Source organism: Netta rufina (assembly GCF_964035555.1).
Source record: "Netta rufina genome assembly, chromosome: 13".
NCBI classification, from domain to species: Eukaryota; Metazoa; Chordata; class Aves; order Anseriformes; family Anatidae; genus Netta; species Netta rufina.
The window spans coordinates 13,628,048-13,641,157 of NC_140136.1; the positions used below are offsets into that span (position 1 = coordinate 13,628,048).

General features: G+C 56.6%; 2 protein-coding genes across 2 annotated transcripts in view; one reads left to right on the top strand and one right to left on the bottom strand.

Moving 5' to 3' along the window:
* Positions 1-1,284: 1,284 nt before the first annotated feature.
* SLC38A8 (solute carrier family 38 member 8) lies at positions 1,285-4,912 on the top strand (the record flags this gene model as incomplete). The annotated part of the gene is made up of 10 exons (XM_084294843.1): positions 1,285-1,461; positions 1,963-2,161; positions 2,309-2,453; positions 2,593-2,697; positions 2,902-2,959; positions 3,086-3,200; positions 3,320-3,467; positions 3,553-3,752; positions 3,865-3,916; positions 4,816-4,912. The coding sequence occupies 10 exons, from the start codon at positions 1,285-1,287 to the stop codon at positions 4,910-4,912; spliced, it is 1,296 nt and encodes a 431-aa protein (XP_084150969.1).
* Positions 4,913-5,608: 696 nt separating this feature from the next.
* Positions 5,609-13,110, bottom strand: part of NECAB2 (N-terminal EF-hand calcium binding protein 2) — a gene marked incomplete at both ends in the record, with an annotated part of 57,839 nt that continues 50,337 nt past the window's right edge. The window contains 8 exons of the mRNA XM_084294452.1: positions 5,609-5,637; positions 5,744-5,835; positions 5,975-6,052; positions 6,234-6,346; positions 6,458-6,514; positions 6,973-7,052; positions 7,174-7,292; positions 8,292-8,428. Of these exons, the coding sequence (XP_084150578.1) occupies positions 5,609-5,637; positions 5,744-5,835; positions 5,975-6,052; positions 6,234-6,346; positions 6,458-6,514; positions 6,973-7,052; positions 7,174-7,292; positions 8,292-8,428 (705 nt within the window). The remainder of the gene's footprint in view (positions 5,638-5,743; positions 5,836-5,974; positions 6,053-6,233; positions 6,347-6,457; positions 6,515-6,972; positions 7,053-7,173; positions 7,293-8,291; positions 8,429-13,110) is intronic.

Below are 13,110 nucleotides of genomic sequence, written 5' to 3' on the forward strand. Positions count from 1 at the left end.
ACATTGGTAAAGGAGGGAGGGGGCAGGAGGGACTAGTACAAATCGGTGAGACATAGTCCTGCAGTTTATTTTTATAAAGCCAACTACCATGATGTTTTGTAATTTTTGGTCATGATTTCACCATTGTTGGTGAAGCAGATTTTCAATAAATATGTTATCTATATGAAGCTGAGACAACGTGCTACGTGGCTTTTCTTTCTGCTGCCAGTCAGAGGGAACAGGCTGGTGAGTAGAGAAAATTTTCTTGTGTCCACTTCTCCCCCCATATCTTTATCCTTAAAACAAATGTTCACTTACCAGGGAAATGGGGACTTTGACAATCCACAGTAAGGGCTGTCTATTTGTACCTTTGACTGTCTTCAAAGGTAACTGCAGAAAATATATCAACAGCCCTCCTATCAAAAAAGGGGGAGGGGATGAGCTATAGGGCTCAGCAGTGGGTAAAGCAGCCAGCCCACAGGGACTTGCAGCTTGGGGGCTGAACACCCCAGTAAATGGGAGAAAGGCAGAAAAGTGCCAGTGAGGAAGACCCAAAGCCCCCAGGGAAGCACCCTAACAGGGTCTTTGGTTTGTAGCTGTCTTCTTGGAGGGAGCCTAGAAAGCTTTGGTGCCTCTGCTCTGGCCGGTGCTAATGAGGAGTCTCACTCCTCTCGTCACAGCGCTAATGAGAGATTACAGCCCCAGTGCTGCCTTGAAACCAGAGTCAACTTGTATCAAAGCGCCATTCCGAATTAAGAGCCTTTCCCAGTGGCTGGTATTTTACAGCCCAGTGGCCAATTTCTAAATCATAGAGGTCAATTATTCCCGGAGCCTTTGGTGTGCAGCTAATGAAGGCCTGGGAGGGCCCTTTTAAATGGTTATAAGCCCCGCAGGCAGCAGAGATGTAATGGAGGTGGCAGGCACAATTAGCCATCCCTAATTCCTCCAAGCAGCTGATTAAAGTCTCTTTATCCGCCTTACTGAGATCAGAAGGGCACATATTTGGGAAATCAAAAATGCATTAGGGGCTGTCAGCTGGGGCTGGGGGCCCCATGCATTGAGCCCACGGATGCTGACATGCGCCGGTCCCAGGGGATCATTTTTGTGGAGCCTCAGCGTGTTCCCCCCTCCCCACAGGGGACGGGCCCCTCGCCCCCAGGTCCCCAGCTTTGGGGCGATGCCCATTCAGCCCTTGGGTGGGCTCGGGGGGCTCCCACGGTGCCTCCCATGGGGGTGGGGACCACCAGAGGGGGACGCGCTCCCTGACCACAGCCCCAGCCCAGTCTCCTGCCGGGCCACTGGGAGATGGAGGGGGGTGAGGGGCGGCCGCTGCTGGGACCACCGAGTGTGGGCAGTGCTGGGCTCTCCTCCGCTGGTGCCGTCTTCATCATGCTCAAGTCGGCGCTGGGTGCCGGGCTGCTCAGCTTCCCCTGGGCGTTCAGCAAGGCCGGGGGGGCCGTGCCTGCCATCCTGGTAGAGCTGGTAAGGGGGAATGGGGTGCCCAGGGATGGGGATGGGGAGGTTGAAAAGGTGGCAGAGCCCCCCCCAGAGCCTCCCTTGGCTCTGCTCCAGTATTGGCAGCGGTTTCCCAAAAGGGAGGTGAGACTGTTAGTTGAATTGGGACGGGAGGTGCAGGGGCTTTACCTTTCATGCAGCATTTGGCACTGGGGTTCCAGGACCCTTCCCAATGCAAGACACGCAGTGCCTGTGTCCTGAGCGATGCTAAAACCAGCCAGGACAACAGCTGCAAAAATTGCCTATAACATCCTTTAGACTTTAAGCTTTTAATCTCAACCTAAAGAATAGTTTTGGCTGCTACTCTCCTGCATGCCCCCACAACCCAAATCTAAACCCAAAGGCTTGCGTAGAAGTGTTTCTCCCCCTTCCTTTTCCCTGGGGCCGCCACAAAGAGGACCTCGTGGGCTGAGCCAGTGTCCCCAGCGGCGGGGACAGGGTGCACCTTGCCAGCTTCTGTCCCCGCAGGGCTCGCTGGTGTTCCTGGTGAGTGGGCTGGCGGTGCTGGGCTACGCGGCGGCGCTCAGCGCCCAGCCCACCTACCAGGGGGTCGTGCGGGCAGTGTGTGGGCCGGCGGCGGGGAAGCTCTGCGAGCTCTGCTTCCTCCTCAACCTCTTCATGATCGCCGTGGCCCTCCTCAGGGTGGTGGGAGACCAGCTGGAGAAACGTGAGTGTCCCCAGTGTGGGGGGTGAGGGGATGTGTTCCTGTGTTCCCCCCTCCAGGGACGTGAGGCTCCCAGCCTGGTGGGGTGTTATTTTGTTTGTGTTTTTTTTTTGGGGGGGTACCTCTGATTGCCTGCCACCCACCACGCAGTGTGTGACTCCCTGTATCCCGCTGGCACACTGAGCGGGGGCCCCCCCTGGTACGCGGACCAGCGCTTCACCCTCCCAGCTCTCTGCATCCTCGTCATCTTCCCACTCTCCGTCCCCAGGGAGATCGGCTTCCAGAAGTACTCCAGGTACCCCCGTGGTCACCCCGGGTCAGCCCCAAGGTCTCTCTCTGGGGGAACCGGGCTTGTCCCTGCCACCAGTGTCCCCTTAGGGACTATGGGACCCCCCCGTCTGCCCTCTCATGGCCCCCACCCCATGTCCCGGCAGCATCCTGGGCACGCTGGCCGCCTGCTACCTCACCCTGGTCATCGTCCTCCAGTACCACCTGCAGGAAGGGAGCCTCAGCTCGCCCCAGCCTCCCCGGCCCTCCAGGTAAGGCCAGCGCCATGTCCCCTGCGGTGGCACAGGGGCGGGTGCAGGGGGTGAGGTGGGGACAGCCCGGGGTGAGGGGTGGCAGCCTCCAGCCCCAAAATCATGTGGCGTGAGGTCCCTGCAGTGGCATCCGTGCTTCACAGGGCCACCGGGGGCCTCATGACCTTTGTTCTTCCTCTCCCCCTTCCCCTTCTAATGTTGCAGGGCCTCCTCCTGGGCCTCCATGTTCAGCGTCATCCCCACCATCTGCTTCGGCTTCCAGGTACGTCCCCAGCGGTCCCGCCTGGAGACTCTGAGGGGATGGGGCCGGACACGAGGCCCTGGGGCTGTGGTCATGGGCTCTGGGCTGTCGGAGGAGGGCAGGTGGCCAGCGTTGTCCCCCTTGCAGTGCCACGAGGCCTGCGTGGCCATCTACAGCAGCATGCGCAACCAGAGCTTCTCCCACTGGGTCGCCGTCTCCGTGCTGTCCATGCTCATCTGCCTCCTCATCTACTCCCTCACGGGTAATGCCGGAGCCTCCTGTCCCCTCCTTGCCCTGTGGGATTTGGCGGGGGGGCTCTTCCCTGTCCCTATGCCCTGTCCCCTCCCTGGGGACAGCCTGTTGTCACCTCCCCGCCTGCAGGGCTGTACGGCTACCTCACCTTCGGCGATGCCGTGGCAGCCGACGTCCTCATGTCCTACCCGGGGAACGACCCCGTCGTCATCGTTGCCCGCCTGCTCTTCGGCGTCTCCATCGTCACCATCTACCCCATCGTGGTGCTGCTGGGCAGGTGAGGGGGCACCACGGCAGCGTCCTTGTCCTGTCCCCTCCCCAAAATCCCGTGTCCCCAGTCCCTGAGCCGTCCCCGCCAGCAGGTCGGTGGTGCGGGACCTGTGGGCGCACCCCAAGCGCGGGGCGGCCCCGCTGGCTGACGGCCCCGAGCGGCGGAGCCGGGTGGCGCTGACCATCTCCTGGATGGCCGCCACGCTCGCCATCGCCTTGTTCGTCCCCGACATCGGCAAGGTCATCGAGCTCATCGGCGGCATCAGCGCCTTCTTCATCTTCATCTTCCCAGGCAGGAGAAGGAGGCAGGGAGGGAGGAAGGGGGTGGGTTGTGGGGTTAATTTTGGACCCGTTCCTGCGGGTTTGGTGCCCGTGGTGGTGCTGAGCATCCGCGCTGGTGGCAGGGCTGTGCCTGGTGTGCATGACAGGGAGCCAAAGCATCGGGCCACGCAAAAAGTGAGTGTGTGAGGGCACCGGGCCCCCAGGGGGTGCGTGGGGAGCCCTGTGAGGTGGGAGGGGGATTTGGGGCATGGTGGGGGCCACAAGGAACAGGATGCTGTGGGATGAGGGGTGGATGTGGATGGGGGAGTGAGGAGGGATGCAAACAGGTAGCAGGGATGTGCTCAGGTACCATGTCCCAGGGATGTGTCCAGGTCCCCTGTCTCAGGGATTTGCCCAGGTCCAATATCCCAGGGATGTGCCCAGGTCCCATATCCCAGGGAAGTGCCCAGGTCCCATGTCCCAGGGTTGTGCCCAGGCTCTGGGGAGGTGCTCGAGTACCAGGACCCTTCCCAGGTGGGGTGGCTGAGAGGGAGGGAAGGAGGGGACCATGGGGCTGTGACCCCAGAGCCTTGGGGTCTGGAGGTGGGGGGACTGGGTGCTGTTGGTTGCTTGGTGTCCATCACTGGGGCGGTGTGTCCCTATTGATTGTTGTGCCTTGCTGGTGTCTGGGACGGTTTGGGGAGGTGCTGGTGACCCCACGATGGAGCAGCGGCGTGGTTTGGGGGTGAGTGCCACATCTGGGGGGCTTGAGGGGACACTAGGGAGGTGAGAATGGGGTGGGGTGATGGGGAATTGGGGGTATGGACCCATAGGTAGGAGGGACGGGGGTGGCAGAAGGAGCTGTGGGGCTGTGCCCCAGTGGTGGGGCAGGGGGGGTGATGGCAGTAGGGTTGGGGGGACATTGTGCCATGGGGGGGTGGCTGCCAGGCTTTTTACTGGGCACCTTGTGTCATTGCCACAGGGGCTGGAAGGGGTTCCCCAGACCCAGGAGCAGCACAGAGGACCCCACAGAGACCCTCCCCTGGAGAGGGCTGTGTCCCACCAGGTCCCCCCCCAAACTCATGTCCCCACAGGGCCGCTCTCGTCGCCTGGGGCATCCTCTCGGTGCTGGGGGGCACCTTCGTGTGCGGGCAGAGCGCTGCCCTGGCCGTGATGGGGCTGCTGCACTGAGGGGCCGTCCCCCCACCCCTGTTCTGTGTCCCCCCCCAAAAAGAACCACTCGGTCCCACCACCCCGACCCCGAACACGGCCACACCACTGCTTTCTCCCATCACGATTTTATTTGGTATCGTGTTCTCCATTGCTCTACTGTTAATAAACATTTGGGTGAGGAAGGGACCTGGTGAGGCCCCCCCCCACACACACCCCTCTAATCCCCCTCGGGCAGCCCATGGGGTCGGGCAGGGTGTGCACAGACAGACAGACGGACAGGCACGCATGGACGGACAGACCCCAGGGTTGGGGAAGGGGGGGCATGACACAGCCACCCCCCAAGCCTGCGGGGCACCTGCTGCCACCCCGATAGGTGAAGGAAACCCCTGGGGACCCCCGCAATCCGAGATTACCATCCCTGCCACCCCACAGCCCCACTCCCTCTCCTGTAGACCCCATCAGGGCCCTACAGGGATCCCAACACCTATTTTTGGGGAGGTCAGCCCCCCCATACCCACCCCATCCTCATCATGCCCCCACCCCCTTGGAGGAGTGCCCCCAGGGATGGGGTAGCCAGGGGTGGGATGCGGGAGGTTTAGGGGTTTTTTGGGGGGGTCACAGCGGGTTCCTTCAGCACAGGCAGGTGACACTCACACCTCCCATCCTCCCGGGGCTGTCAGGAGGGGGGTGGACACAGCCAGGTCCTCGGCGCTGTCACTCTCGGCTCAGGGTGCACCAGGCGGCTGCAGGGGAATGTCACTCGATGTCACCCCCCCCGATGGACACCCCAGCCCCGTGATGGGTGCTGGCTGTCCCAAGAGGGCACCCTGAGGGGTGTCCGTGTCGTACCTGGTACAGCCACGCTGGAGATGGCCTCCGGCTGGCTCAGGGTGTCCACCTTGACGTGCTGGAAGCCCTTGCAGGTGGCACTCTGCAGGTGCCTGTGTCCAGGGGAGGGTGGGGGGTGACAGCCCCAAATCACCCTCCTGACCCCAGCCCCCTCCCCGCCAGCCATCCCACACCCCCTCAGCCAGGTTTCCCACCCAACCCCGAAAGCATCACCTCCACACCCCGTCCTACCTCTTCCAGTCCTCCTCAGTCTCCCAAAACTCGTAGACGATGAAGGTGACCCCATCGGGCAGCTTGACCGCAGTGACACTGGTGGTGGGGGGGAGAGGGGTGAGCCCCTGGGGGGGGCTGCACTGGGGGCACCCCATAGAGCACCCCCAGCCCTTGTCCTCTGTGGGGTGGCCCCAGCAGCCCAGCTCCTGGCACCCAAGCCTCCTGGTGACCCCCTTCCCGCAGCCCTGTCCCCAGATATCCCCCACGGGGCACCCACTGGAAGCAGTCCCTCTCCCCGGCCACGCTCTTCAGATACTGCTTCAGGGAGCTGCAGAACTCGCCCAGGTGCTTGTGTGACACCGTCATCTCGTCCCGCACCAGGAGGAGGTACTGGAGAGGGGAGCAGAGGGCATGTGAGACCCAACACACGCGGTGACACCCCTGTCCCCATGCAGGGACACCCCGGGGATGATGGTGAGGCCAGCACGGCCACACGCTCACCGTGCACGCTGTGCTCTCGCTGTCTGACAGCCGCTGGTGCAGGTCGAACCAGAGGGTCTGGAAAAAAAAAAAGGGAGAAGGGAAAGGGAGGCTGGGGAGCTATGTCCCCCAGAATTCGGAATCAGAAGCTCGAGGCAGCCCCAGCCTGGTGCTGGTGGCATCAGGGACACCAGGAGTGAAAGCCGGCACCCAGGGAGATGCGGCACGATGGAGATCTTGGTGAGGTTTTGGTGCCAGGCTCCATGGTCTTGGTAGCCCCACGTTGGCCCCAAATTGCCCACACCATGTTTGCTCCCCAGTACCTCACCGCCCCACTCCCCTCCTGCCCTGTGAACACTTGACAAACCATGAGGATTTTGGAAACATCTCCAGCACCTCGATACGTATCAGTCCCTAGATAGAGTAAGGCTGCCTCTGCAAGAGGCTTCTTTATAGGTTTATTCCTTGCTTAAGTAAGGCTCACAGCATCCCTCACTGCCACCACTGCACTGGGGTAGGTGTGCAGGACCCCTCACCTTGTCCTCCAGCCTGCCGATGAGCGCGGCCAGCCTGCTGATCTGCCCCTCCAGCCCGTCCTCCTTGGGGTCAGAGGGACCTGCGGGGACATCGAAGAAAAAAACACAACAAGGGGCACCTGTGGGAGCCTGGCAGGGAGCTGGGAACGTGCCAGGGTGTCTCCAGGCAGCTGGAGAGGACGGGACAGGTCCCCTGCTTACCAGTCTGGCTGCCCTTCCCGTGGTCCCTGGGCACCACGCGGGCAGGGGGCGCGTAGCTGGGCACGGGGCTGTCGTACCAGGGCTCCACCAGCGCGTGGCCAGCCTGGCCGGGGTAGTGCCTGCAGAGAGCAGAGCATCTCAGAGCTAAGGGCTGCTTCTCCCCACCCTTTTCTTGCCCTCAGTGGGTGGGAGCCACCCCGCATGGTGAAGGTGCTGCAGTGACCCCGGTGGGCAGCGAGCGGTCCCCGTCGGCAGGTGGGAATTGAGAAGGGGCAGGGGGGTCGCTGCCTTTTAATCCCAATTTAATAAGGAGCCTGGGGTTTGGATGCTCTGCTCTGATGTTGTTTTACAGCCCTCTATTCTTCTGCTTTTCAGGCCACCTCTTTGTATTAATGCTAATGCAAGAAATCATAGTTTTGTAGGGTTCTTTTTTTTCTTTTCTTGCTATTATCACCATGTGAAAACAGCCACAATATTTTTTCATTATGAGCTGTGCCCACACACCAGCACATAACAGAGAGGGAAGCCTTTCCTGAGCTCTGCATGAAGCTGGGCTCGTTTCCTCCTTGGCATTCCTGACAAGCTCCTGCTCTCCCCATTCTCCCCACACACTCGCAGGCTGGTGGGAGCCTTCAAAATTAGGGTGAAGGAGCCAATTATGTGTGTGTGGGGGGGCATCCGGTGGGATGTCACCCCAGCACTCAGGGCTTTCTGGTTTTAGATATGGTGAGAGGCAGATTCGCTTTGTGAGCATCTGATAGTGTCCTGAAATGGTTTCCGTGGCAACCTGTCCTTGTTCCTGCACGCTGGGGACATGGGTGACACCGTGACACCGCCACGGCTCCGCTGCGGTTTGGGCATTGCTGTGGAGACCCCCAGTGCTGTAGCCCTGGCTGCGCTTCAGAAAATAAAAACCTCAAAGCCATCTATCTCGAAGCCATCTCCTCCACCTTCCAAGGGCTCCCCCCAGTGCTGGGATGCAGGGACGGGGACAGGGACAGGGACAGGGATGGGGGCACGACATCCACATAAGCCACACAACAGCATCCTCCTTCCCCTCCACCCCTCGCAGTGGGGTCAGCCCTGAAGCAGACGATGAGGAGGAAGGCTCTGAGGACCTGGTGGGGTTGGTCTGCTCATCGATGGCATCCACGGCGCTCTCCACCGAGCTGAGCAGCGACTGGGTCTGGTTGGCCGTCTCCTTCAGCAGGAAGCGGGTGACAAACTGGTCCACGTTGCTGCCGCTCTCATAGACCTGCGGGTGGGGACAGCGTGGTGAGAGACAGTGCCAGGCTCTGGGTCCCGTGGTAATTGCTGATAAATTAACCCAGGTGGGGTAACGAGGCTAGTTTTACTCCACCCCTACTCCAAACGGAGTTTGACCTCACCTTGGGCAGCCTCAAAGTAGTTTTCAAAGAGGTTTGTCCCCTTCGGGTTGAATGAGCGGGTTGTGTTGTTGTTGTATTTTTGTGTAGAAGCTCCTGGGGTAGTGCAAACCTCTCTTGAGAGAGGCGATAATTAAAAATAATGCTTTACCAGCAGAACTGATCTGCTTAATGCACCTGGGTTGTCTTTCCCAGGACAGCCTTACTGCTCCCTTGCCCATGGCATGTCCAGCTCCTTCCACCTCCCATGAGTGACCAGCACAACCAGACCAGCACTGGCACAACCAGACCCACACCAGTCCAACCAGACCCACACCAGTCCAACCAGACCAACACCAGCACAACCAGAGCTACACCAACACAACCAGACTGACACCAGTCCAACCAGAGCAACACCAGTCCAACTCCACCCTAACCAATCCCACACCAGTCCAACTGGGCTTACCCCAGCCCAACTGGTGACACCAGTCCAACACCACCTTGCGCTGGTGTGGGACCAGCAAGGATGTGATGTGAGCACATTCACTGAGCATTCGGGTGGGGGAAACAGGGCTGCATTCCCAAATATTCCTGAATATCTGGATGATCTCCCGCTGGTTGCACTCTTGATAAGGAGCGGGTATTACACCGATAAATCTCCTCGGCAAAGGCATATAATCGCATTTGGGATCTGAACCCATTTCTTCAGCGCTCCCCCCTTGCTGCTTGCCTCCCCAGGGCCCCGTGCACCAGAGCCTGCGCAAAACCGAGGCGTAAATACATTAATCAGGTGCTGGAACAGGCTCGGCTGTAATTACAGACAGGTTTTGATTAAGCCCTGGCTCCCACCCCTGCTCTGATTGCTGGTGCCAGGGCATCAGCGGAGCAGTGATGAGCACCGCTGCAGTGTTATCCAGTGTGTTAGATGAGGCTGGGAGGGAATCGATGAAATAAATGGGGTGACATGCTGTTGTTTGCCCCATTCACTGAGGCTCTCCAGGACTCCATCACCTGCCTCCTACCAACGTCTGCACACAATTTCTGATCAGCCCAGGCAGATGAGCCTGCCCCTTTCAGAAAATAAAATGTATTTATGAAGAGGCAGGCCATGCATACACTTTTCTTCTCTGCCCTGGGACATCGGGTGAACTTTATTGTCCAGTGTAGAAGCACGAAAGTATTGCTCCGTTCTTATTGGGACATAAATCGCCTTGCTGCAGTTTTTATAGGTTTTGCTTGTGGCAGTGTTCATCCTGAAAAGCCTCTCACTCCTCTCCTATAATTCTGTGAGATGCTGCTGCTCCCCATGACGCAGGCACAAGCAAGAAACAAAGGGGCTTTTGTGGGGCTGGCCATGAGAGCTAGCAGGCTCCAGCTCAGGGTCCCAACTTATTTTTATATTATTTTTTATTTTGACCACTTTCAGGCAGCCCATGGATACAGGCAAGCCATCAGGTTAAAACTGAAGAGCTTGAAAAAGGCGATGCTTGATGCTGATGTAAACATCTGATTGCAGAGCTATTAAAAACCCTGTGCACTGAAAGCCACTTCAAGATTACTTTCTTGAACTGTGTTTTTGAAAACCTGATATATAATTATAAAGCTCCAGTTACTGCCTGTAAAAAAGCAGCCTAAATAACTGAACAGCAGCCCTCCTTCAGCTGGTGCAGTATTGCCTCCTTCCAGCCGGCCCTGATACAAGGGGTAAAGGGTTCAGAAAGCAGAGCTGGAGGGTCCTGATGAGAGCTCGCACATGGTCATGTGCACAGATCTGCACAAATTCCTTCACCACCATCCTTGTTTCCTCCCCAAAAATCAATCCATCCCCTCCGATAACATCTCAGTGCTCTTCTTTTTTTTTCAAGGTCACCACAAATGCAAGCAGGAGCCTAGGACGGCTTGAGCCCAAGTGCTCTGCAATGAAAATAAATGATTTTTTTTCCTCCCCACTTAACTAAGTGTGGCTGTTTGCCAGCCAGCCCATGACATTTGCACTCGGGAACAGCATCAGAAACGTGTGTGCTCAGATGCTCTTCAGCAATCCCCCAGGCCCTGCTGTAGCAAATGTCTCCTTTGGCGTTGCGAAAACAAGTCATTAAGAGGACCAGCTCCAGAGGAATCCTTCCCATGCTCTTATTAAAACATTTGTCAGCCTGTCCTAGGGAGATTTAATGAGGTTTGGTCTTATTAATTCCACCCCAAAGAGATATTTCCTCCTTGTTGTGCTTGAGAAGTTAAAATATTTATGGGGATAATATAATAATTGCTGCTCATTGAAGTCGCTCTGTGACAGCAGACCTTGGAGGGGTGTATCTCGAAAGGCTTCCCTTTTTCATCCAGCTAGTTCATTAGTTCAACACTAGAAAGACTTTGACACTGCAGCTGCTACCCTGCCACAGAGCATTTCACTAGCAAGCCTGGTTTGATCATGCTAATTAACCAAAAAAAAAATCCGTGTTTGTATTAGAGGAGCGAATTTAAGAGGCAAAAGACTTCCAGGAGCTCTGCTTCGTGTGATGATGGGTGTGCCACAGGTTTCAGTGTCTCCTGAGACTCACCATTAAAGCATATTTCCTCAGGAGCTTGAAATTCAGGTTAAAGAAAACACTTGCCCACGCTTTGCCTGTGGAAACCGAGGCTGTGACTGGTGCCAGCACCTAAAAGTGGGCTCTCATCACTGCGCTCCTGTGAGTACCTAAAGACTGAAAAAGGAGATTTTTTGATGCTGATCAGCATCTCAGAGCTTCTCTGCTGGCATTTTTAAAGGTCACTATTCAGCTCGTTAGGACTACAGGACGTGAGATATAAATGAGGACAGGCCCCCCGCAGCCCCGGCAGTGCCCACTTCCACCCCCTCAACACTTTATGGCTCAGGCATGTGCTGCGGTGTTGCCTTGGAGGGGCTGATTCAAATCCCTTGCTCATAATTGCCTGTTTTCTTCTGAGAGATATTTCCTTATAATTAGAATAGCACCCAGACCTTCCCCTTGCTCCTTCCCCGCTCCACGCTCTTAAATCCCTCCAGAAGCAGCGGCCCACAACTGATTGCCTGGCACACAATCAGCAGCTGAAACCTGAGGAGAACAGACACTTAAATATTTGATAAATGAGAGCATTACCATATGAAAGACCCTCAGCCTTCCTGAAATGTCTTGGAAAAAAAAAAAAAAAACACAAATGAGGCACCTGTTTGGATAAAAAGAAGAACTACGGCACCACATGGATTTTAAAAATCTTTCATTATACATTCCTCCTCTATAAATCCCATCAAATGTTGCTTGGGACTGCTTTCAAACTGCACAAGTTTCTCTCATCAGCTGCATTTTGGGGCCACCACAGCAGTCTGGGAGGGAAGAGGACTCCCAGATGGAGGCAGGACCCTCTTGAAGACAGCTCAGGGTCGGCCCTTTCTGACCCGTTTGCTTTATCTGGTCCCCAAGTCCTCCTGCAGTGCCTTTCCAAGGCAAATTATTGCAGAACTTCCTTCTCCTCATGCTGGAAAATCCTCCTGCATGCAGCATGCCCCCCTCAGTCCATGGGGAATGGAAAACTGGCATTTTTATGCCCTGTCCACTTGGTAGGGAAGGAACAGACTCGGAAAGCAAAATGTGGCCTCCCACTCCTGAACACCCTGACTATAATTAGCTTTTGTCTTCACACAAGTCCCTAATTAGCATTATTTGCTACCCACAAGAAAGTCAATTAATATAGGCTTTATTTATTCATTTATTTATTTCTTTTCCCAAGGAAAGTGGTGCAGCTCCTGTTTTCCAAGCAGGACGTACTCGCACGGCTCTGCAGATGGAGGGATGAGAGGTGGATGCGCTCCAGCTGCTGAAGGCTCAGCCCAGTTGTGCCAACCCATTCCTGCCGACTTGCCTTTCCCTTCCAAGCTACTCTCAGCTCCACAATCCCTTCCTTTTAATGCCAGGAGCAACAGCCCTGAGCTGGGAGGGGAGGGAAGGAGAAGACCCAACCCCACAGGAGGTCTGCAGGAGCTGGAGAAGGGCACCGCGAGCAGGATCTCTGGGGAAGCTGCTCTTCCCTCTCACAGCAAGAGGGGGGGGGGGGAACATGAATTTTGCAGCGACAGACTGGCAGAAGAGCAGTGAATAAACATCTCTGTCTAAAAATAAGCTCCAAGAGAGACTTTCTCAGGCTGTGCCTCCCCGCTGTGCTCCTGGCAGCCCGGCTGGATGTCACGCTCAGCCCCGCGGGGCTAGCGACAAAACTTCTTAGGTTATTCCTGAAAAAATACAGTTGTGTGACTTTTACAGAAGTCCACATCGGTTATCGGCCTTGCTATAAAAATTGATATTGAAATCTTTCAGTATTCCTGACTAAAAATGTTTTACATGGACAGATGACTTTGGGCTTTTTTTCAGCCCAAACCATTCACCAGATGTCGTTGCCGGGCCGTGTTTTACACAGAACCTAAACCCAGGATTTGGCTAACATACACCAATGGGGAAACCATCCTGTTCACCCCCTGAGAAACCACAAAGGATGAAACCTCTTCAGAAATGAGGGTGGGAGGGAAAGGATCGTTTTAAGGGGTGTCATCACTGAAAAA